General features: G+C 37.1%; 1 protein-coding gene across 4 annotated transcripts in view; it reads right to left on the bottom strand.

Moving 5' to 3' along the window:
- Nucleotides 1-13201: 13201 nt before the first annotated feature.
- Nucleotides 13202-26487, bottom strand: part of ANKRD50 (ankyrin repeat domain containing 50) — a 37092-nt gene continuing 23806 nt past the window's right edge. For all 4 annotated transcript variants that reach the window (XM_061142309.1, XM_061142310.1, XM_061142313.1 and 1 more), the window contains 3 exons: nucleotides 24379-24608; nucleotides 17769-21319; nucleotides 13202-16262 (listed from right to left, as the gene is read on the bottom strand). In XM_061142309.1, coding sequence (XP_060998292.1) covers nucleotides 17772-21319; nucleotides 24379-24608 — 3778 coding nt within the window. In that variant the 3' untranslated portion in view covers nucleotides 13202-16262; nucleotides 17769-17771. The remainder of the gene's footprint in view (nucleotides 16263-17768; nucleotides 21320-24378; nucleotides 24609-26487) is intronic.

Below are 26487 nucleotides of genomic sequence, written 5' to 3' on the forward strand. Positions count from 1 at the left end.
TTTTCACAAATTTCTTCTTTCCATAATCCAGTTTTGAAAAATGTCTCATAGATTTATCACTGGGAGATAAGGAAGCAACACAATCGCATGTGTTGCTGTCTGTGAATGAAATGAGTAACAGATAGTGACCAACTGACCAACTACCAACAGACTTTGAAAGAGAGGATATGCTAGTCACTGACCAAAACACATATCTGTTATGTGCATGTTGATTTGTGGACTAAAGTCCTATCCACGAAGTTTCTACCTATATAATTACTCATAGTTAATACACCATGGTGACTGAAAGTTTAACCCTGCTGTTGAGGAACTTGTGTTATTTAACTAAACTGTAAAAACTGAAATTCATGTATATTGGAAACGTGTAGTGTGAAGACTACATGTAAAGTATCTGGAAGTATTTTTAAATAGCATTTTAGAACAGTTTTAAAAACATTAGACTTTTCTGCTTAGTATCAGATAGAATTCCTCTGTAAAACCATCTATTCTTGCCTCCTTTTTGTTCTCTTTCCCAAGATAGCTAAATTTATTCTATGGAAATCAGATGCTTAGATTTTAAAAAATCTTTCAGGGGTCATTAAAGAAGGCTGAAGCACCAAAGAATTGATGCTTTCAAAATGTGATGCTGTAGAAGATTCTTGAGAGTCCCTTGGACTGCCAGGAGATCAAGCCAGTCAATTCTAAAGGAAATCAACACTGAGTATTCATTGGAAGGACTGATGCTGAAGCTGAAGCTGAAACTCTAATACTTTGGCCACCTGATGCAAAGAGCCAACTCATTGAAAAAGACCCTGATGCTAGGAAAGAGGGGAAGGGGGCAACAGAGCATGACATGGTTGGATGGCATCACTGACTCAATGGACATAAATTTGAGCAAACTCCAGGAGATTGTGAAGGACAGGAACTCTGGCATGCTGCAGTGCATGGGGTCACAAAGAGTCGGAGACAAATTAGCAACTGACCAACAACAACAAAGGAAATGACTAATTGCATCCAGGTTTCTAAATTTTTTTAAATAACATTAAACATTACCTCTCCCGGTATACAGCAGATATAAGTTGATTGCCTCCATTTGATCCCTTACCTTAAGAAAGTGCACTTTTGCTGTTTTTTGTTATTATTATTGTTGTTGTTGTTGTTATCTGGGATCTGTTGTCATTGGACTATCCTGCTGTCTACTTTCCCTGAAACAATATTTGCTGCTGTTCATTGCAAAACAATTGGAGGCAGTCTCACCTGTCATGGCAGACCTTACCTTTTTAAAGGAGTCTGAATTATCTGTCTTCTAATTTCACTGAAAATGAAGCATGCAGATTTTGTTAGTGTTCATCTTGTAACTTTTGCATAATATTCAGAAGAGAAAAGGGAAATTGCTGCCTTACATTTCATGATTACACTAAAAGTAGTCACTGGCTTTTTTCAACACAAAGCTAGATAATTTCATTAATTAATATATACATCTAATCAATGACATTGAGTTTTTAAATTGAAATTGTTTATGAATTCTTTTGTCATTGTAGCAACTAGGGGCTTGGTTTGTGGCAAAAGTGTGGTTATAAAAGGAGAGTAGGTAACAGTTTTAGGTGGGGGAGTGATTGGGGGGTGATGAAACAGTTCTGTATGCTGATTGTGGTGGTGGTTATATGAATCTATGTGTATGATAAAGTTTCATAGAACTATTAAAACATGGAGAGTGTATGAAAAACTTGTGAAATACAAAGAGGTTCTACAGCTTTTTATAACTGTCCCCATATCAACTTCCTGGTTTTAGTAAGTATACTATGGCTATGTAATATGTTATCATTGGAAGAATCCAGATAAAGAATACAAAGGAACTCTGAACCATTTTTGCAAGCAAAATAGAAAGCTTGCTTGCATTTGAGCAAATTCTTGCTCTAATTCTTTGATCGATTTCTTCATACAGAAACATAAACTTTTTAGATAGATATGATTGTAGATAGTAGGAAACTCAATAATATTGTTTAGTCTATGCTCATTCAAGGTTTATAATGTGTTTCATATGTGTCATGGTTGTATTTTCATATAGCATGGTTGTCTCTCTTCACTTGAAAAATTGGATAAAAAAAAAGATTCCAAACAATTGGGTTATACACTGCTGTTTTCTATACTGATCTCTGACAGGAAAACAGGAGCATCTCTGTTCATAGCATAACAGGTTGAGAAAGGAAATATGATCCTTTGGAATTATCCAAGTTCACAGTGGATTCCCTGTGGAAATGGAAGTATGTCAGAACAATCAACATGAAAAGGGGAACAAAAAAATCTTAGAGGTTGGGGCGGGGATGGGAAACTATTCAGCTTGGCTTAAGAAGATTTGTCATATGACTGAGACCAAGTTTTCTGAGTCATTCTGTTACAGGAGGAAGCTGAACTAGATGACCCAAGGCAGTGCTTCACAAGCAAGGCTGAAATCCAGAAAATACTGTTGCTAAAGTGATTCTGATGGCCAGCTGGGTTTGGAAAGCCTTTGATCCAAGATAAATTTTACATTAAAACGTATTGTTTTAAGCAGGACTATAACAACTTTCATTGCAGAGATAATGTTCCCAACTAATAACCAATTAATTGAAAAAATGTGACAGTTTTTAAACCAATCCATATGTGCATTTCCAGACTTATTTAAAAATTGTTTTTTATCCATTGGAAATTCTGGATCACCTTCGAATCTTCATTCTTAAATGAAGAGTGTATTTGACTGAAATATAAATAGCAGCTTTATTGCAAGGAAGTCAAATTCTTTTTGATATATTATAAAGTACTGTGAGTAACTCATTACTCAAGATTTGAATAGGGTCACTACCAAAAAAGGAGAAAATACTTTGATAAAGCTTCTATATGACTTTATGAGTGATTACACATTTCTTGCTTAACGTGTTTTGTTTTATATTCTCATTAACTCTTCATTGCCTCATTTTCAACATTGACTGAGAAGTTGGTTTTTTCCCTAAAAATATATGTTTTATATTGTTCGTTGTGTTGTTGTGTTAATAGCTCTGTCACATCTGACTCTTTGTGACCCCATGGACTGTAACTCGCCAAGCCTCTCAGTCCATGGAATTCTCTAGGCAAGAATACTGGAGTGGGCTGCATTCCCTTCTCCAGGGGATCTTCCCAACCCAGGAATCGAACCCTCATCTGCTGCATTGCAAGCAGATTCTTTACCATCTGAGCCACTAGGGAAGCCCTTTATACTGTTTAACTAGAACAATTTTAAATAGTTTAGGTAGAAGAATCTACCTACACAGGGTTAACTGCTTTAAATCCTGACTCTTTACTTCAATCTATATTACTGCTCACTTCAGTTTAAAAACGTTTACCTTCAAATTGTTTTTTCTTTAATACTATATTTTACCCTTAAGCCATTGACATATTTTAAAAATAGAAACCAAGAGCTGTTTCTTCAAACATTCCTAGGGGGCACAGTACAAGAGAGACAATGGGCAGGCTAGCGAGAGACGTTGCCCACACTTGCCCATCTTCTCCCATTAAGGCTCTAGGGTGTCACTCCTGGCTCAAGGCCCACACTGTACTCTCATCACTGCCCGTGGGAAGGACTGAGATCTGCACTGCAGAGAATGGCTTTTTTCCTCCCAGGAACCTGTAAGCCTTGACCGAGAAGGCATCTGCATCATATACAGTTAGGCTCCAGGAGGAAAACATCTCAAAGCACAATGACCACAGTCTTCTTTCTTAGGAAATGATGAAAGGCCCAAATGTTACTCTGGGAATTAATACCAAAGAAGAGTTCATTCAGTGCAGCATCACGGGCAAGTGATCTGTCATTAGGCAACGGCAGAAAGCTGATCTCTTGCTTGAATCCCAAACTGAGCTCTGGCTGATCTCAACATGTTCGTGTATATTCTTCATCTGTGCTGTGCTGAGTCGTTCAGGCATGTCTGACTCTTTGTGACCCCATGGACTGTAGCCTGCCAGGCTCCTCAGTCCATGGAATTCTCCAGGCAAGAGTACTGGAGTGGGTTGCCATGCCCTCCTCCAGGGGACCTTCCCAACCCAGAAACTGAACCGGCATCTCCTGCATTGCAGGTGGATTCTTTACCAGCTGAGATATTAGGGAAGCCCTTATAGTCTTCATAAATACATGGGTATAATTCTTCAAGCACTACCAAATAGGTGGAGGCACAAACTGACAAAATGTCCACCAAGGATATGAACAGACATGACTCCCAGCATCTCCCTTCCCTCTTAAAAAACAAGACTGATGAGGTTTGTGTAGCTCACAGGGAGGAGGGTGTTTTGCACTATCAGTGGTGCCCAGAGCCACACAAGTTTCACAATATTGGTCTAAGAGAGAGTCACACCCTCAGCCAGTGTTCTACCTTAATATAAGGAACTTCTTGCTATGCCATTTATTTCCAGGTGATAATTCTTATAATGTCTGGGCATAGCTTATCTTTACTACAGAGCGGTGATAATAGCCAAAATCTAAAAATCTTTTAGTGTTATATGCATGTCTAACTCCTCATAACTGTTATCACAAATGGGATTTTGACTAAGTCTATAAACACTCCTTACACTTTCCCCCCCCAAAGTATGTTATTGTCTTTAACATAGTACATTATTAAATAGCACATTTAAATATAAGTATTTTCATAGAAGTTAAAATTAGACTCATTATGTTAAGATAATTGGATAACTGAATGGAATCTTTAGGACATTTTAAATAGATTGCAGCATGCAAGTTATTAAACAATTATTTATTAAGAATTTTAGCCTAATACACTGAGAAAACTAACATACAATACTCCATTTGCTATAATGATGCATTTATCAAGTGTTTTTGGTAGTTGTTAAAAATCTTAGGTCTAGAGTGTCCTTTGAGTTAGCATTTGGACATTTCATAATACATAAAGATAGAGCTACTTTTCAGTCACAGCAGGAGAGTCACAGTGATTAGTCATATAGGTACTAAAGCTAGACTGCTGATGTTCACTCCTAGCTTTTTGACTCATCTACTATATGCTCTTAGGCAAATTACTTAAACTTCAGTACAAACCGTGGGTGTCTCACTCGTAAAATGATGATGATACTAATGCTTACCTTTATTGTGAAACTAAATGAGTATATAATATAAAATATCCAAGCCAAGTAACAAGTTGAAATTTCACATTTAATATTTAAAAACCTGTAAGATCCTCCTGAAATAAAAACTATAATTAGAAATGAACAATTCTTTCAATAAGATTATCAGCAGACTGTACACTGCACAAGAAAGTTAATGAACTTGAAGATGGTTCAATAGAAATTATCCAAACTATAAACGTACAGAAAAAAAAAATTAGTGAAAATAAACTCACAGAATAGAGCATCCAACTCTGGGACAATATCAAACAGTCTAATATGTATATAAAATTGAAGCCTCAAAAGGAGAAGAGAGAAGGGGGAAAGAACTAATTTGAAGGTGGTATAGTCAAGAATTTTCCAAAAGTAATGAAGAAAATCAAATCATATATGCAAAAATCTCAGAAAGTTCCAAGTAACAAGAAAGGAAAATACATCTAAAGACATTCTCCTAGGCAATCTTCCCAACCTAGTGATCGAACCCATGTCTCTTATGTCTTCTGCATTGGAGAGCAGGTTCTTTACAACCTGAAAGTGCCACCTAGAAAGCCCACTAAAAGTAATACACAAAAAGGAAATCTTGACGGCACCCAGAGGTTGTGGGGGGTAGGGGAGAACAGTAGGGGAGGTCAGAGGTGGGATTAAATACAAAGAATGACAGCGTTGATCTCACTAGAAACTTTGGAATCCAGAGAATAATGGAGGAACATAAAAAACAACACCACAGGTGTATATACTCAGGAAAAATATTTTAAAAAATTGAATAAAAGTGAAATAATAACTTTTCAAGCAAACAAAAGTTGAAAGAAACCACTGCCAGAAAATATGGGCTATAAGAATTGTTAAAGGATTTCTTGATCAGAAGAGAGATGGCAAAGATAGGAAACTGGATCTGAAAACAGAGAAATGAAGAGTGCTAGATATGAAAAAGGACTTCCCTGGTGGCTCAGATGGTAAAGAATCTGCCTGAAATGTGGGAGACCTGAATTCGATCCATGGGTTGGAAAGATCCCCTGGAGAAAGGAATGGCTACCCACTCCAGTATTCTTGCCTGGAGAATTCTATCGCAGAGGAGCCTGGTGGACTACAGTCCATGGGGTCGTAAAGAGTTGGACATAACTGAGTGACTAACACCACCACCAGAAATGAAATAAAGGCGGGAGGGGAGTAAATATAAAGGCTTCATTTTAAAAAAGGTCTTTAAAAATAATTGAATGTCTAGAGGGAAAATATTTAAGAATATGTTGTGAGATTTACATCATGTTTAAATAGAAAACTATGATAACAATAAGAGGATGGGAAAGAGAAAATGGAAATATGTTATATGTAAAGTGTAATCTTATCTAGAGAAACACAGTGATAAGGTAAAGATATGTACAGTAGACCCTAGAGCAATCATTAAGAAACAAAATTAAGAGCTATAAATAGTAACCAATAGTTGGAATAACATGGAACCATAAAATAATACTCCAAAATTTATTTAGCTCTAGTCTAGCTAAAGTTTCCTAGGAGGCACAGGCCCTAGAAAAGCTGGAAAAGGTAATATGGGAGGAAACATGCTATTTCATATTAAGGTTTACTGTAAATCTACCACAATCAAGGTTGGGCAGTATTGGCAGAGTAAGATTTACAAAGATCAAAAGACAGAGAACCCACAGATAGACCCACACAAAGATGCAGAACTGATTTATGACAAAGGTGCAGAAGTGGTGAAGAAAGAATAAACTTTTCAACAAAACTGCTGAAGTAATTGGATTTCATAGGCAAAAAAAAAAAAAAAGAACCTAACCTAAACCTGAATATGAAATGTAAAAATTGTAAAACATTTAAAAAAAAGGACAAAAATCTTTAGGGTCTCAGACTAAGAAAAGGGTTCTTAGATTTGACCAAAAAAAAGCACAAACTATAATTTAAAAAATGATAAACTGAAATGCATCAAAATTTACAACTTTCACTCTGCAAAAGAGCATATGAAGAAAATGCATACAAGCTACAGACAGAAAATATTTGCAAACCATGTACCTGGCAAAGGATTAGTATCTACAACAAATGAAAAGCTCAAAATGCTACATTAAAAAAAAAAAAACAACACCCAAAATCCAATTGGAAAATAGGTAATCGACACAAACATTTCACTGAACAGAATATTCAGATGGTAAATAGACACATGAAGAGATGTTCCATATCATTAGTTATTAGGAAAATTCAAATTGAAACATGAGTTACTCCTATATACTTATCAAAATGGTTGAAAGAGAAAAACAGTGACAATACTAAATGCTGGCAAGGATGTGAGGAACTGAAGCACTCACATTGCTGACGAAAATGTAAAATGATATAGTTACTTTGGGGGCTTCCCTGGTACCTCAATTGGTAAAGAATCTGCCTGCAATGCAGGAGACCAGGGTTCGATCCCTGGGTCAAGAAGATCCCCTGGAGAAGGAAATGGCTACCCACTCCAGTATTCTTGCCTGGAAAATCCGATGGACAGAGAGCCTGATGTGCTATAGTTCACGAGGTCACAGGAATCGAATATGACTTAGTGACTAAACCACCACCACTAGTTACTCTGGAAGTTTGGCTGTTTCTTATAATATCAAACATGTAATTACCATGTGACCCAACAATGGAAGTCTGGGCATTTATTCCAGAGAAATGATACTCTATCTTTGCAAAGAATCTATACACAAATATTAATAGCAGCTTCATTTATAACAACTCAAAACTGGAAGCAACAGCCCACATGCCAAATTGTGAGATGTAGATACCATGAAATGTTATTCAGTAGTAGAAAGAAAATCTACTGACATACAGAACTTAGATAAACCTCAAGGGAATTCTGCTGCGTGAAAAACAGCCAATCCGTAAACATTATATACTCTGATTCTATTTATATAACAATTTTAAAATAATAAATTTATGAAAATGGAGCTTAGATTAGTGGTTGCCAGGAATTAAGAATGGAGGGACTTGGAAGAAAGCAGGTCACACAAGGGAGGCATGGAACTGTTTTGTATTGTGACTGTTATACGGGATACAAGAACCTATGAAAATTAGTGTTAGTCACTCAGTCGTATCCGACTCTTTGAAACTCCATGGACTGTAACACGCCAGGCTCCTCTGTCCATGGGATTCTCCAGGCAAGAATACTGGAGTGAGTAGCCATTCCCTTCTCCAGAGGATTGTCCAGACACAGGGAACTAACCTGGGTCTCCTCAATTGCAGGCAGACTCTTTATCATCTGAACCACCAGGGAAACTATTACCAGTGATAAAATTGAATAGAACTAAATGTCCACATGCCTGGACTTACGGGCACACACATGAGAACATGAAAACCTGGGATTAAATCAAGTGAGCACAAGTAAAATGGGAGAAATTGGAATGATTAGTGGATAATCACTATCAATGATAATATCTTGCTTGTGATATTAGTCTACAGTTTCTCAAGATTCTACAGTGGGAGGAAATTAGAGAAAGGGTACATAGGATATCTATTATTTTTTTACAATTGCATATGACTCTACAATCATCTCAATAAAAACTTTAGTCAAAAAGATTGACAATTCCAAGTGTGGGTGAAAATGTGGGAAAACTAGAAATCTCATCCATTGCTGATGAGAATGTAAAATGGCATAACCAACTTGTAAAGATTTTATTAGTTTATTATAAATGCACAGCTATACTTACCTTGCAACTCAGCAATACCACTCCTAGATATTTACCCAAGACCAATTAAATCAGGTGAAGTGAAGTCGCTCAGTCATGTCTGACTCTTTGCGACCCCGTGGACTGTAGCCTACCAGGATCCTCAGTCCATAGGATTTTTCAGGCAAGAATACTGGAGTGGGTTGTCATTTACTTCTCCAGGGGATCTTCCCAACCCAGGGATCGAACCCCGGTCTCCCGCATTGTAGGCAGACGCTTTAATTTACCATCTGAGCTACCAGGGAAGCCCATAATTAAATCATATCTTGACACAAATATCTAAATGCAGATACTCATAAGAGCATTATTCATAATAGCTAACAGGTGGAAACAACTCAAAAGTCTGTCAACTAGTGAGTAATAAAAAAAAAAATGTGGTATAGCCTTACAGCGGAATAAATACAGCTCAGCATTAAAAGTCATGCTACTTGACATTAAAAGCCAGGCTACATACTACAACATGGATGAACTGCAAACCATTATGTTAAGTGAAACAAGCCAGGCACAACTGCACCTATGTGATTTTATTTATATTTCTAAAAAGGCAAAACTTAAGAAATCAGACCAGTGGTTGTCAGAGGTTGGTAGGTGAAAGGAGAAAGTTGATTTCCAAAGGGCATGTACAAAAGAACTTTTTGAGATGATGGACATATTCTATACCTTAATTGTGGTGGTAATGATATTGTATATGTACGTCAAAACTCATCAATCTATCCTTAAGAAAGGATGAATTTTATTGTATGTAGGTTACACCCCACATAAAAAAATCCCGTAAGACTTATAAATACATGATCAATGTACTGAAATAAACTATTTCTATATATAGCAAAAAATAGAAAAAAACACCATTCGAGGCAGCATCAAGAAGCAACAAATTACCTAAGAATAATAGGTGCACACACGTCTGCACAGAAAACTGTGAGACATTATGGCAAATAAAGATCTAAACAAATGAAAGATATACAGGTTCATTGATTGGAAGACTAAATGTGTAAACAAATCAATTCATCCAACTCCAAATTGATCTGCAGATTCAATGCAATCTCAGTCAAAATCTCCACAAGTTTCTTTTTAAAATGACAACTGAGAAGCCAATTTTAAAAGTTCTATGAAAATGCAAAACACTAAGAAGAGCCAAGGCAGTCTTGAAGAAATGAGTGTGAAGATTCACACCACTGTTTATTGAAACTTATAAAGTCATAGTAATGAAGTGTGTCTGATATTGGCTCAAGGATGAACAGAAAGATCCAGCCATGTAAGAATATCTGATTTATGATGAAGTGATACTAAAATACAGGGAGAGAAATAGATGATGCTGGGTTAATTTGATATTTCATCAAGGTAAAACAAAAACCGATTAGAAGGAAACATAGGAGACTATCATCATGACTTTGAACCAGGCAAATTCTTATACAACAGGACACAAAAAGCATAACATCTAAAAAATATTAAACAAGAACCTCTATTAAATTGTGCCATTATGAGTGAAAGGGCAAAGCACAGAATCAGATGTTTGCATTGTGTATATTATAAAAAGAATTTATATCCAAAATACAAAAAAATTCTCTGAACCAAGAAAACCAAGGAGGAAGAACCGCAAAGTTCTTCGGGAGAATCCTGCCTGCAGGTCAAGACGCAACATTTAGAATGGGACATCAAACAACAGATTGGTTCAAAACTGGGAAAGGAGTAGCCCGTTTGTAATTGTCACCCTGCTTAGTTAACTTATAAGCAGAGTACATCATGAGAAACACTGGGCTGGATGAAGCACAAGCTGGAATCAAAATTGCCAGAAGAAATACCAATAACCTCAGATAAGCAGATGACACCACCCTTAGGCAGAATGCAAAGAGGAACTAAAGAGCCTCTGAATGAAGGTGAACGAGGAGAGTGAAAAAGCTGGCTTAAAACTCAACATTCAAAAAACTAAGATCATGGCATCCAGTCTCATTGATAAATGGTAAATAGATGGGGGTAAAATAGAAACAAAGACATTATATTCTTGGGCTCCAAAATCACTGCAGATGGTGACTGCAGCTGTGAAATTAAGACACTTGCTCTTTGGAAGAAAAGCTACAACAAACCTAGACAGTGTATTAAAGGGCAGAGACATCAGTTTGCCGTCAAAGGTCCATCTAGTCGAAGCTATGGTTTTTCCAGTAGTCATGTACGGATGTGAGAGTTGGACCATAAAGAAGGCTGAGCACTGAAGAACTGATGCTTTCAAACTGTGGTGCTGGAGACTTTTGAGAGTCCAGCGGACAGCAAGATCAAACCAGTCAATCCTAAAGGACATCAGCCCTGAATATTCATTGGAAGGACTGATGCTGAAGCTGAAGCTCCAATATTTTGGCCACCTGATGTGAAGAGCTGACTCACTGGAAAAGATCCTAATGATGGGAAAGATTGAGGGCAGGAGGAGAAGGTGGTGACAGAGGGTGAGATGGTTGGATGGCATCATTGACTCAAGGATGAGTTTGAGCAAACTCCGGGAGATAGTGAAGGACAGAGAAGTCTGGTATGCTGCAGTCTATGGAGTCGCAGAGTCGTACACAACTGAGTGACTGAATGACAACTTCACAAGACAACATACACAAATAAATGAAATTCATATGTAAAGTGTCTACTTTCTTTAATCATCTGAGGAATGCAAATTCAAACCTCAAATGCAATACTAGTATACAACCAAACACAATGACCACAAAAGAAAACAACTAAACAATACCAAGTATTGACAAAGATGAAGAACAATAAGAGACTATTGTATATGGCTGGAGTGCATAAAAATGGATACAACCACTTAGGAAAATTGTGTGACATTATCTATTAAAGCTAATCATACACATAAGACCCAGTAATTTCACTCTGAAAACAATGCTTACAGATGGACATCAAAAATATCCACAAAAATGTTACTGCCTGCAGAATTTCTAAGAGCCCAAAGCCAAAACAATCCTAATGCCTATTAGTAATAAAATGGATTTTTGAAAGTATAGTAAATTCACACAATGCAATGCTATATAAGTTTGAAAAGACAGTAATATATTGCATTGAAAAGGGGCAAACCACTGAGTGTTTAAGTTTTAGAAACATAACATTAAGGGGAAGAAAATAGCACACAAAAAGACATTGTTTGATTCTATTTCTATGAAATTTAAACAAGCAGTCAACACCAATATATGGCGAAGAATAGTGGTTTTCTTTGTTGGAGGTTATGTCCAGGAAGTGGTCAACTTCTTGATCAGGGTGATGGTTCAACAGGTATGTTCAGCTTTTATAAAAATGTATAGGACAGTTACTTAGAACCTGTGCATTTTTCTGTATATGTTTGTTTACAAACAAAACAGGAGTAACAGACACTCATTAAATATGTAGCATCAGTTCTTTTGGGACATATTTTAGGATGTTTTACTGTATCTTTTTGTGTGTGTGCACATTGTGCTGTTTTATTTTTTAATTGGAAGATAACTGCTTTACAATGTCGTGTTGGTTTCTGCCTTACAACACAGAGATCCTATCTTAAAGATGAGTTAGTAGTAATATTTGCATGATGAATAAAATTTTCCCAGAAATTCGGGAATCTATACCTTTGGTATGTACCTCACTACCATTAGTTGGATTCCCTCCAACTGTTAGGCAAAGGAGCAAAAACATTAGTCATTGCAAAGTTCCCAGTGTATTTCCTTGAACCGCCAGCTAGAAAATTCCATGTGCGTTTACTTAGTCAGCCAGTTTAAAATTATTCTATGTATAGGACCATCTCTGTTAAAAATTATTAAAAAATTTTAGAGTAAGACTTTTACTATTCTAACAACTTTATAAAGAATGTAAGATAATTACAATAGAACCCTGTAATTAGTGTAGAATTACCTATCAGAACATGCCTTGCTGACTTTACAAACTATTTGGAGTATACACACACACACACGCTGTGTTCTGCTAGAGGAAGCAGAAAGTCATAAAGAAGTGACTTAAGTTTACTGAGTGAAGGATAGAAACTAATTTTGAAAATAAATGACAAGTTTTGCAACAAAACCCCCAATATACCAAATTTCAGATGCCCACAGCGTTCTGAGGATCAGGGAGCATACATGCATACAATTTACTGGATTACTGCGATTTCAGAGGTGGGAAACCTGGGTAGTGAGAGATACAGTACGTTATTGGGGGAAGGGTAGAGAATATTAAGTCCTTATAAAAGCTTTAGGAAGATACTAAGGCTAGATCTTTTTAATTTCTACTTTCCTTTGAAAGTTTTTCTATCTCCTTTTTTCTTTGTAAAATGTTTCCAAATTCATCTCCTCAGTACTTAAAAGAAGTTAAGAGACAGTTGTTTCTACTGTGAGCATGTCATGCACCTTCTGCGGATTCAAGGATAAAATTAAAACAAGGTATTCTCTGTAAAGCAAATATATTTATTATGCACTTTCATTTACATATGGATTTTTGCTTAATATAATACAAGGAATAAAATAAAACTTTTACAATGTGAAATTCAATGTACATTTTTAGGCTATTTACATACCCCCAAACCAAGGGAAAAATTCAAAAAGAAAAAGCATTTGTCTGCAACTACATTTGCTGCGAAGTGTAAATGGAGGATATTAACGTAAAACAAGTATTTGCATAGGCAAACAATATTGGAAAAAGTACTTACTCCTGTTTTTTGAGCAGTGAACTACTTTTGGTGAGGATTCTGGTGGGCATGGGGGGTGAGGGACACAACATAATTGGCTGTATTCTGCAGAACCCACTGAGTTCTGCTCCATTTTCCTTCCAAAACCTTTCCTACACGCATGGACAGTTTATTTTTCATTACTGTATTTTTTAAGAAATCACTTCCTCTGCTATCAACTCATGACTTTTAGGAAAGGAACACAAATGGAGGGGTATAGAGCTGTTTAAAAGCTCACAGCACCATGGCTGTATCGTGGCAGCAGGTGATTTACAAAATTTAATGTTTTTATTTAAAAAATAGTTATTTAGGAGTTTTCTATTTATGGGACTATTTTTACTCTCAATGGAGCAGAAGCTATTTTCAGTCATGGTATTAAATAAATCCCCACAGAAACCAATAAGCAGGGCTTCTTCTACCCCTGTATTAGCCTTACCCTAAGTGAAAGCCATTGCTGTTCTATTCCAAAACTTAGTTCATATAAAAACATCCAGAGGAATATTTACTTCTGAAAAGTGTATTTTTCCAACAGGTTCTCTTCCTACCAACTGTTTCAAGTGAATGTAGTATGGATATGAAAACACTGAGCTCTTCAGAAAACAGAAATCCCCTGTGTCACGAGTCGTATCTTTGCCCGCTGGCCACAAGGTGCCATTATTGTAAAAACAATAAAATTAAATAAATACAATTCCAATAATTCAAGGTTTAATAGAAAAACTGGCAGCTTTCAAGATTCTCTTTCTAAAGAAAAATACACCTAATAAGAAATTAGAGCTTTCTCTTCTAAATTACGTAAATGCACTGTACTTGAGATAGGAGTAGAGTTGGTTCTAATAATAGGATGTGTTCATAGTTATTAACAGAAGCATTAACACTTTTAAGGCTACTTTGCAAGAGTCCTATTAAGTGTATTTAATAAATGTCCCATAGGGACAAAAATTCAACACTTGAAACATTCACATTCGAGTTATAAATATTGCCATGTCACCTTAATATAGATTGAACTTATCTCCTATTCTGATTATGACTTACCAATGATATAAACACCCAAGTTTCGCTGACTTTAAAAAACAGAAGCAAAAACAAAAGCCTTACAGGAAGATCAAGTGAAACATTTATCACGACCAACTACATATTTCTGTTTCTGTGAACAATGCATCATGCATGTGTCCTTCATATATGAAGATGACATTACTGACCTCAGATACTAAGACATTTTCTAAAGATTTTTTTCCAGTAGCTGCAATGGTTTTGTGCTGAATCTCCAAATTCTCTTTCCTATTCCTCTTCATCAACAGCACATGGAAAGAATAGAATTTCTGGGTTTTGTAAGATCCCAGGGCTTTTGTAAAGATCAAACCTGCAACCTTGGTTCCTAAACAATAAATGTGAACCTCTCCAGACATGCATACACCAATCTAGCTCAACTGGTTTAAGTGTCCATCCAGGAGGTCAAGGCAGTGGGTCACATGCTCATCTGAACAGCTGACTTTGTTTTCCTTGGTTACAGACTTCACCCCTAACCCTGGCATCTATCATTCTAGAAGTGATTGTCCAAAGAGTAAAACAGGAAAGAGTATGTGGACAGAAAAGTGCAAATCCATTACTACTGTTTAGCAAATAGCAATAAAAAAATACACCTGTGCTATAGCCAATAGGTTAGTGGTGTCATCTGTGAAGGAAAACACATATTCATCAAGAATAGTCATCCAACTAATCATTAAAATTGATCCAATTGATTCTGAGTGGGGGGCTATTTCGGACATGCAGTGATTTACAAAATAGAGAGGAGAGAGAGAAGCCGGCATCACAATTTACAGTGGTAAATGTTTTACATAACTGGATGGAGGAAAGAAGGGTAGTCAGTGAATTGTTCAGGGATCAAAAATCTACCCTCAGATAGACAGGTGCATCTCCCTCTATACACATGCCACTGAGGCCTGGCTCTGTCCCTGAGAATTTTCATGCCTCAGGAATGATCATCTGTCTTCTTGGATGTGGAATGACAAGTGAGAGGAAGGTGAAACTGCATCCCAGTGAATGAAACAGAACTTTGTTCTGCCTATAGTCTGTGTGTGGGTTTTCTTTTTCTTTTTTTTTTCACACCTTTAGCTGAAGATTAGGAGGATTACACTGAGAAGTCCAAATTTAAACTACTTAGAGCAGCTCCCTAAAATACTAGACTTTTAGAAAATCTTTCATGAAACTATTTTTTCACCTTGATGTAGCATTAAATAGAAACACATTTTTAACCAATGCTGAAGGTGTAGTGAACATAAAAGAGTTGCATGATTTATTTTATTGAGTGACATTTTTAAGGATACAGGAAAACAAACTATACACTACAACAAGGTAAATGTGACTGAAACAGTATGCTTAAGTTTCGTTTGCCACAGAAAGAAAAAAATAAATACAAGGAACACTGCCTTTTCATATATATTTGATCATGGCACATGCACACTTATCAAATATTAACTTAAAATACTCAAAATATTTTTCATCTTTTATCAGGGAACTGCAGTATATATCTGCATTTAAAAAAAAAAAGTGCTTACTCTTGGGTAGTGAATACAAAGCACACAAAATGAAATTTTTTAAGCACAGAGGGTTACATTGAGAAGGCAGCCTTACTACTTAGGCACATGACAGTATTTAAGGTAACTGTACTGCAGGTATCACATTCTTCTTTTTTTCAGCAAATCAACAGGCATTTTATGTTTTCATCCAGTAGCTGAAGAATCACTCCAATCACAATGTCTTCTGTTTCACAGAATAGGAAACTAATACAAAAGTTAAAAAAAAAATTAATTTCTCTGTTATACTTTTTAAATATAACTACATATAGTTTTAAAACTCTACCTAAGAAAGGGTTCCATCCCTAGGTTGGGAAGATCCCCTGGAGGCTACCCACTCCAGTATTCTGGCCTGGAGAATTCCAAGGAGTGTATAGTCCATGGGGTCGCAAAGAGCCGGGCACAACTGAGCGACTTTCACTTTCACATAAGAATATATATATACACACATATATATATATTTACTATGTAAAGCACAAAAGGAGACCTATTAGAGATTCACTAAGTATACATTACTTAAATATTTCACAAGTGCTCACCTTAATTCATATGTTTTATTGTAAAATATATACCCACACTTAATATTTACAAAAGATATCATGAGAGTTAGAGGGCTGTACCATCAGAACTAAGTATTTTTAAAATAAATCACATTGGAGAATGAATGAACTACTTGTCTACAACTTATATTTGAATGAGATTTCACCAGTCCTCCATATATTCAATTTGAAGGGTGTTTATTATTAGAATGTATAGGAAATACCTGGGTATAATTAAACACATGTACAAACATACTTGTGTATAATTTAGCAAAAATGCCTAATGAAATCTTGAATTTATCTCAAATATGAGAAATGTATTTCTGAAAAAGTATCCATAATATAAAATTATAAATCAATTTTCCCATTAACCTCCTCTCTATAATTAGAATAGTATCCAGTTATTTAATAAATATAACTTTGAGGTTTAAAACAATTCTCACACCTAAATATTGGGCCCTGAATACCGTAAATATATGCATTTATCTACTTTTGATATGTGTACATTTCACTTGAAAGATTCTTAAGAGATTTGTCATAATAAAAGTTACCTTTTATGATTAAATTTTTTATTTCTTCCAGGGTGAAAAATGGAAGGAAATTAACATTCACTACCTACCTACTAAGCATTACATATACTACCTTATTCAAACCCAAAAGGGAAATAGCCCCACCTCTGTTATCATAAAAGAACTTTTAAGGCGGGGAGAATGATTGTATAGGAAAGAATCTTTAATCTGAGATCCATAAATAGTATATTCATTCATTCACTCATAACAAAACATTTTTACCCGAGAAACTACATGGGTCCAAGCAGTATTCCAAGTACACGGAATACAGTGGTAAACAAGAGAGATTAAAAATCCCTACCCTCACAAGGCTGACATTTCAGATGAGAAGGGACAAATAATAAACATAATAAAGTATATAAACCATGTTAAGAAATAAGTACCATGGCTAATGTGAAGCAGAAAAGGGGGAAAGGAAGTGGTGGAGGTGGGAGAATTCAAATTCCAAAGGGTAATGAGGGGAGGGTCTTGCTGAGAAGAGGACAGGGATAGTGATGAGGTGAAGGAACAGGCCATGTGGATTAGGGAAAAGAGCATTCTAAGGGAACAATAAATGGAGGGAACCATACTTTGGATGTTTATTCTTTATGTTGATGAAATGTTACCTTTTATAATGGTGTTTCCTTTTTATAGTTGAAGCTAGGGTCAGAACCCTCAATCTGAAGCTTCAGAGCTTGTTTAAGGCTTAATTCCGTCTCCGAGGAAGGGTATCCTTCTAACACTTCCTGATGCCCTCTGTCTTGTATTGTCCGTGGGACTGAAACCCTACCGAGAAAAACCTGGTTGCTCTGCAGATGATAATTTGGATTTGTCATTATTCCGTTTCTCTTCTTCTGTTCCCCACTTTGTTGGTGAATAAGGAACTGCTGTTGAGATCGACCTATTTCTGGCTGAGCTGAAGGAATCATGATTTTACACTGTGAATCTGCTGGCATCTGCTTAGATGGTGCACTGGTCCCAGATTTGGCTGTGGGTCCTCTTTTATCAAACTGAGTCATTTCATATTCTAAGACCTTCGGCTGTGAAGAATTATTTTGTTTAGCTTTTTTCCCAGCTGACCCAGATTTGTTGGAATTTTCTGATTTCCCCCCTTTATTCGTCTTCGTTGACTTCAAGCTGGGCTTGACTTGACTCCACTCAAACTCACTACTCGGTGAATGATGGCTCTGGCCCAAGGACTGTGTTGTGGAAGACGGGGAGACAATGGACTGGCGACTTCTACTGCGCGGCAACGAGTGCTGCTGAATTTGTTCTGTAAATGACAAGCTGTGGAAGCTGTCGATTGGCACTGTTTGAGCTGTTGCTGTAGATGAAGTAGTTCTCAAAGATGAATTTTTTGAGCTTTTCAAGGAATTATTTGACAACGATGATTTTTGCCGATCAACTGTCGAATCAGGCGATTCTGAAGGAGAACTGAATGCATGAGCTGGCCCGTTTGGTAAACTGCGCAACGAAGGCTGCGCTTCCCCGCCACCAGTGCTGCCCGAGCTGTTTGATTTAATTGTTAGGGACTGCATCTTCGAAGACACTGACTGGAGAGGTTTTTGCTCCATCGTGTGAACAGGAGATGGAGAACAGCCATTCAAACTGGATGCACCATATTTTTCTAATAATTTAATTATCTGAGAGTGTCCATTTTTGGCTGCAACTCGCATAGCAGTACGTCCAAATTGATCAGCATGGTTTGGATCGGCACCTTGCTCTAATAAAACCTGCACGACGTCAATGTGTCCTTCCTGGGCCGCAATGCAGAGTGCGGTGGCGCCCTGATTACACGTGTGGTCCACCACGGCGCCATGCTCAATGAGAAGCTGCACCACTTTTACGTGGCCCTGCCAGGCTGCAGACTGCAGTGCAGAGCGCTTTTCATTGTCGGCAGCGTTGACATCAGCGTGGTAGGTGATCAGAACCTGCACCATCTCCAGGTGGCCTTGCCAGCACGAGACATGAAGTGCTGTTCTGCCTTCAGCATCACTTGCTTCCACATTTGCACCATTTTCCAAAAAATACTCAGCCATTGTAAGCTGATTTTCTAAGGCCAAAATATAAAGTGTCGGCCTACCATCAGCATCTTTGTAGTTAACATCAGCTCCGTGGCTAAAAAGCAATTCAACAATGTCCCGGTGTCCTTCTAATGCAGCAACCCGCAGAGCATTTCTTCCGTCGTAACCTCTCTGATCAATGTTGGATTTATTCTCCAGTAATATTTGAACACAGTCATAATGACCCTCTTGTGAAGCTAATATGAAAGGTATCCGCCCATCATTGTCAATCTCATTTGTTCTAGCACCTTGTTCAATAAGTGCTTCACATATTAATCTGTGGCCTTCAAAAGCTGCCATGTGCAAAGGTGTCCATCCAGCATCATCTCTGTGATTTTCATCTAAGCCCCGGTCCAGCAGAGTACGGACTACTTCAACGTTTCCTTGGGCTGAAGCTATGCTAAGCACTGTTCTCCCTTCACTGTCAATGCTGTCCACGGCAGCACCCCAAAACAAAAGCGTGTTTACAACTGAGGCATGACCCATAGAAGCGGCAGCTAGGAGGGGTGTGCGCCCATTGTTATCCGTGTGGTCGACATCAGCTCCCCCCTCTAGAAGCAAGTCAACCACATCGACATGTCCTTCATAGGCAGCCACCAGCAGGGGCGTCATGCCATCTTTATCGCAGTGATCCACTTCAGCACCTCGATCAATCAGAAGGCTAACGACCGAAGCGTGTCCTTTACTTGCAGGAACACAAAGTGCAGCCACAGAGAGGGCAGTCCTGCCGTCGACATCCTCGTGATTCACTTCCGCTCCGTGATCCAGCAGGTGTTCCACGATCTCTCTATGTCCCATGTAGGCAGCCGCTATCAAAGCCGTTCGGCCTTCGTTGTCGGCTTTGTTGACTTCGGCACCGTGCTGGAGCAAGTTCAGCACAATATCCTCGTGTCCTCCCCAGGCTGCTGCTCTCAGAGCTGTTCGGCTGTCGGCATCTGCACAGTCCACTTTTACGCCAGCATAAAGCAGTGCAGACACAACCTCAGTGTGACCACCCCAAGCCGCGGATCTCAATGCTGTCCAGCCATCCTGATCGGTGTGGTTAATATTTGCTCCACAACCAATCAGACAATTAACCACCTTGGTATGTCCTTGTCGAGCAGCCAGGGTGAGTGGTGTGTGTCCGTGAGCATCTTCTATTTCTAAGTCTGCTCCCCTAGAGACCAGTAAATTCACCACGTCGAGGTTGCCACTGTAAGCCGCATTAGCCAGTAATGTTCTCCCATTAGAATCACACTGATTTACTGAAGCTCCATTGTCTAATAATGTCCGAATGGAATCCTCTCTTTCTAAGGCCTGCCGAACGATGCATGATGTGCGATCATCTTCGCTGTTGACGTGAGCGCCAGCTTTCACCAACAGCTGCAGCACTTCTTGTTCCTTGGGTATTAAAGTAGACAGGGAGTCTCTGACAGGTGTGCCATTCCATATCATCCACAGAGCTAACTCAGCTGTCTCTAACTGTAAGTTCGAATTAATTAAGTGCAGCGCAAATTCTTGTGCTTCCAATGGTGTTAAATTCTTGGCTTGACAGGTATAACTCATAGCCAACATTCGGTGCCCTTCTGCTGCATTGCATAAATACTTTTGAGTGCAGTGTTTCACATCCAGGAGCCACTCTGCAAAACTGTAGTGAAACAGTATTTTAGTATCTCCAAGTCCATCAACAAGAAGTTTGGAGAGGACATCTAACTTGCGTTGAAAGTCTTCCAAGGTTAATGACATATTTTTTGTCCATACTGCATGATATAATTCTGTTATGGTCAGAGGCCGGCAGGCTGCAAGAATCACATTCAAGATAGGTTGAACCTTTGCAAACTGTTTTCTTACAAAAAGTCTTTGACACAGCCAGAGGTACAGACCATTTAGAGTTCCTGGGATGTCACGAATCTCTCTCAACATAATAAAATTTTCTACAACTCCATCGAGAACTCGTTCTAGATAAAGAAAGCATCCGCTGCTTTTAATGTGCAGTTGATTTAACATCTCTGCAGTTTCTTTCGTGAGGTGTTGTCGCAAAGCTTCTTCTTGATCTAAACGATGGAGGATGTACTGCTGAACATCCTTAACGATATATGCCTTCCGAAGGTCATCTAAACTTATTTTTCGAAAACCTAAGGACAAAAAAGTAGGTGTCAATTGAAAATGATTATCAAAGTTGCCATATTTCAAAGAGAATGTGTTCAACATGTGATAAATTAATAATCAAATAAATTAATAGTAAGTTAATTAATACTAATAAACAAGTCAATGAATACCTAGAAATATATTATAATAATCAGGTTTGGTTTTTTTTTTCCTTCTGGGAAAACACGCTGATGGCAGATAAATGATTTCATTTTACTATCCACAAAGGGAACTATTTATTTGTTTAGTGGTTCAGTGCTCCTCTCAACTTCAACTAAACTCATCATTATAGCATTAGACGTCTTTAGCTATATCCAAGCACTTTTGGAAGTTTTTTTGATCCCTCTCAAATGATTAGGAAAGAAAGTTGCAGAAGACATAAATAAGATTTGTTTTTATATGCTGATCTTTTCCATATGAAAAATTTACATATTTCTATCCACATAGCCGAATGTACACTAGTCTTAATCATGGAATTGAATATCTGCATACAACTAGAATAGCACTTGTCACCACCTTTAAATTACATTATTTTACATGCTACCAAATTTAAATAGTTAAATCTTAGATTGTCAAAAACAATTCCAATCTGAAGATACAACTTGGTTAAACCATGTTAACAAAACTTCAGCACTGTAAAAATAAAGCAGCTTAATAAAATTCAAACCAACTTAAAAACATGCTAGTTAATAGCTATTCAAAACTCACTTTAAGTTCTTTAAAAGGAATCATAATCTCATTTTTGGAAGGGAGATGATATCTTGTTTTATAGATATGGATTTACTAGACAATTGTGTAATTCATCTTCCAGAAGAAAAAACTGCTGAGTGAATGAACTCTTTCTTAAGAGGAATAAATCTAGAAATGCAGCAAAGATCAGTGATTGTCAATTAATCCTGAGTAAAATACTCTCACTCAATTGAATAAAACAAATATGAATACACACACACACACACACACACACATATATATATATAAAACCTACTATATTCCAGGTACTATGTGAAGAAATGAGACTTGGATTTTGTGATCAGAAGTCAGTGAGAACCAAGACAATAATGTGAGCAGATTTGTATTCTGAAAGACTATTCTAACATCACTAAAGACACACAGCTAGAGTGAGTCAACACTTGAGGCAAAACTTTTTACAGAGTCTGTATTAAGGTCTACATAAGAATCACTAAAAGCTGCAGAAAAATAAAAGTTGGATTTGGGAATCAGGAGAAGATCATTCCAGTCGGAGGGAATATCAAGCACAAGCCCCTACAGCAGAAAAAACAGATCTGAAAATAACAAATGTTAACTGACAAAAATATAGAGAAAAGGGAAATTTCATGTTTTCCTGGCAGGAATATAAATTATTTCAAGCACACTAGATAGCAGTTTGTCAAAATTAAAGCTCAAAATGTACACACTCTATTCCCTAGTAATTCTACATATATTTTTATAATATAAACTTATAGCACGTGTGCAAGAAGGTGTGTTTAAGCACATTCATGAAGCATTTTTTGTAATAATGAAAACCTGAAATAATGTCCATAAATAAGATAATGGAAAAACTAGAGATTTATTCATGGGAAGGAATAATATACAGCAGTTAAAAGCAATGAACTGGGTTTAAAAGTAGTCATAGAAACAAGGCTCAAAAACATTGTTTTTGATATATTGTTTTTGTTTTTTGATTTTTTTAATATGGTGAAATGATAACAATAGTAATGATACATTTATAAAGCACTTATTATGTACTAGGCATTGTTCTAAGTACTTTACGTGTAACTTGACATTTAGACTCACACACAAAAATACCCTATGGGGAAAGTAATAGAAACACGTAATAACCATCAATGCATAGATGAGGGCACTGAGGCACAGACTGTATTGGAAGCTGCATAAGGTCACACAGCCAGTGAATGGGAAGAGCTAGGATGGTGCATGCAGTGTTTCATTTATGTAAAATACAAAACTAGACAGAATGAAAAATATGAGATAAAAGGACAAAAATAAACTAATAACACTGGTGGTCTCAAATGAAGAAGGGAAAGAAATGGGATGACAGAGACCAAAAGGGGCTTCAACTTTACCTGCATCTGACATACTAAGAGATATCTAAGTTCATCCTATACATTCCCTGACTTTTATCAACTCAATTTCCAATAACAACAGAACAGAATAGCATAATGGAAACCAAATCAAAAGGTCTTATTAACAAGGCAATCAAAAAGAGAGGGAATAAATCTGGTTAAAGGAAGCCATTTTAGCAAATTAGTAAGATTTCATCCTTATGTAAGATGTACAGAACTATTTTAAAGTGATATAGCTAATTAACCAATAACTTAATTATTATCTCCCCAATTACACTATAAATCCTGTGAGTGGTCCTTGTTTTATGCTCCTTTTCATTCCCACAGCACAAAAAAAAAGTGCTTTACATAACTTAATATGAGTATGCACTTTACTGTGGTAGTTAAAAAAAAAAGGAAAAAAGTAAAGTCAGGAAACAAGAAAAGAAAAAAAAAACCTGATCATGTACTTTTAATCATTACATCACGTACTTTTAAACATTACATATATTGCTTTCTCACACATCGGAAAAGGGTTTAAAAAAATAAATGATCTACTTCAAGAGGTACCCTAAAAGGCTTTTGACTCTGTCTCTCCTATAAAACCAGGAAAAACATCTTAGACAAACTGCCATTGATTTTTAAGGAGGAATCTTCCATACTCTCAGGATGCTCAGTCTAGTTAGAAGAAATATAAGCCGATCAGGAAACATCAGCATAAAATATGTGGCCCTCACCTTTGCTAAGGAAGTTATTAGATAAAGAATCTTGAAAAAAGAAAGCTACTATTAAATTAACTTAAAATATTTTATGGCCTGTTTTTAATACCACTTTAAAAAGTTGAAAATCGCTAACAGAACAGAACAGCTGAGAGAACAGCAGAAGCAAGGACCAAATTTTCAACTGAATACTCTCCTATAAGAAAGAAGTACAAGTCTTAAGTTCATCAATGAAAAACATTTGCAGATGGTAGGAATTACACTTACCAGTAAACATTTTAGTAACAGCTTTGCTCTGTTTTCGGGCAGAACAGAGAAGCAATAGCCACGGTGGAAAGAACTCGTGGTGACCAGCCAAAAGCTCTGCCACAGTCCCAGATAAGCTGGTGGACATCTGTTCACCCTCAGTAACGTTACACCCTTCGTCCACAGAATCCACGAGAAGATAGAGGCTTTGCTGGGGTGGCTTCATTCCCAAAAGCGGGAGCAGGACACACCTGTGAACCACATCCATAGAAGCACTTTCAGTGTTATTGGCTATATTAAGATTTATTATCCGAACACTAGAACTACAGGTTATAAATATTGTTTGAAGAAAGATGAAGTTTTAGAATAAAAATACTGTACAAGTTTCAATTCCATACCTTAATAAGAATACTGATCCTAAATAGTTCACTTTTTCAAAAACAACAATTTCCACAATAAAGTGTATGAGGGTGTGAGTGAATTAGTGATTCAGTGTACTCTTGCCTGGAAAATTCCATGGATGGAGGAGCCTGGTAGGCTATAGTCCATGGGGTCGCAAAGAGTCGGACACAACTGAGTGACTTTACTTTCTTTCTTTCTATAGTTCCTTTTGGAGAAAGAAATGGCAGCCCACTCCAGTACTCTTGCCTGGAGAATCCCATGGATGGAGGGGCCTGGTGGGCTACAGTCTATGGCGTTGCAGAGTCGGACATGACTGAGCAACTAACACACACATACTTCAGAAAGACAGTAGGAACTTGAGAACACAAGACTTCAATATTCCTTTTCTGATTTTTTACCAATAATAAAAGCTTAAAAAGTGTATAACAAAGGTAAAATGTGAAGAAAAAAAAAACCGGGGATCACTGCCATAATATAAAAAAATATCAAAGTTTCTTTATAGAAGATTTTATCATAGTGTCTCTCACAAATAAATTGCACTTGATCTAGTTTGTCACACACAAATTTTATTTTAAAAGACTTTTCAAAGATAAACTGCAGTCTAGGTCCCATTGATGTATGCTCAAATTTCAATGTAAAGAATAAATTATTAGGTTTAATCCCACAGCAGAATACATCTCCTACTCAGATTGTTTATACTGAAGTTGAATGCAACTTTTTCATAACTAAAATAATACTCATTCATTTTCAAGAAATATGTATAGGAGCACTCCATTTGCTCGATGAAGTACTAAAAGATACAATGGTGAAGAAGGCAAACTCCATCTAATTATGAACACCAGAAGTTTACAGATGATCCTTTCTACAACTCTCTTCTTAATCTTTCAATCCCAGTAGCAACCAAGATGCAATTTATCACTAAGTCTTGTCAATATTTCTTTATAAAATTATCTCAATCCCACCTTGGTCTGTATTATCACTGTATTCCAAAAACTACTGTCACGTCTTTCACCCGGGAACCATAACAACGTGCGTCTTCACCCACTCCCTCCAGAGTTCCTACGGTGGCAGAGTAAACCTTTCACAAGGTTGCTCCAGCCACGCTAGCTTCCTTTTGCAGACCCCTTCTCCCTCCTGTTTTTGAGATATATTTGTATACATCTTGTGACAGCTCTTAACAAGAAGAGAACTTCTTTCCTTTGCAGGCTGGTGTATCCAGTGTTTAGGTTTCTAGAAATCTCCTTATGAATCAAAAGTTATGGGCATGAACAACTTCTTTGTGCCTTCTTAACTCTCTCCAGCCAATTAAGATGAGAAGCTGTGGGGATGTACATAAGGCAGCCTTTCTCATCACAACCGCCTCCCCACAATCCTCAAATGTCTGATTCTCACATATAGCTCGTGTGTGTGTGACTCATTCTTCCCTGCCCTCTTTATTCTTCCTTTCTGCTTAACTGGGTCCAGGGAAACTTCCAGTCTAAGTCTCCTGTCTCCATAGTTCCAAATGAGAGCCTTTGTGTTTGTGATAATGTTCATGGTATGCATATAAAAATGTTCTGTCAGTTTTGTCTGCACCTCCATTTGACATTAACTTCTACGTTTATCTTGAGGCTGGGGTTTACAGGTCTCTTATAGTTTTACTTTCTTGCTATTTGACTGTTTCCCAGGACTCACTCAGTCATGTTAAAACCATAAGTCAATCTAGGGCCTTAAAAATGCTGAGCAATT

The sequence above is a fragment of the Dama dama genome, chromosome 5 (assembly GCF_033118175.1).
Source record: "Dama dama isolate Ldn47 chromosome 5, ASM3311817v1, whole genome shotgun sequence".
NCBI lineage: Eukaryota > Metazoa > Chordata > Mammalia > Artiodactyla > Cervidae > Dama > Dama dama.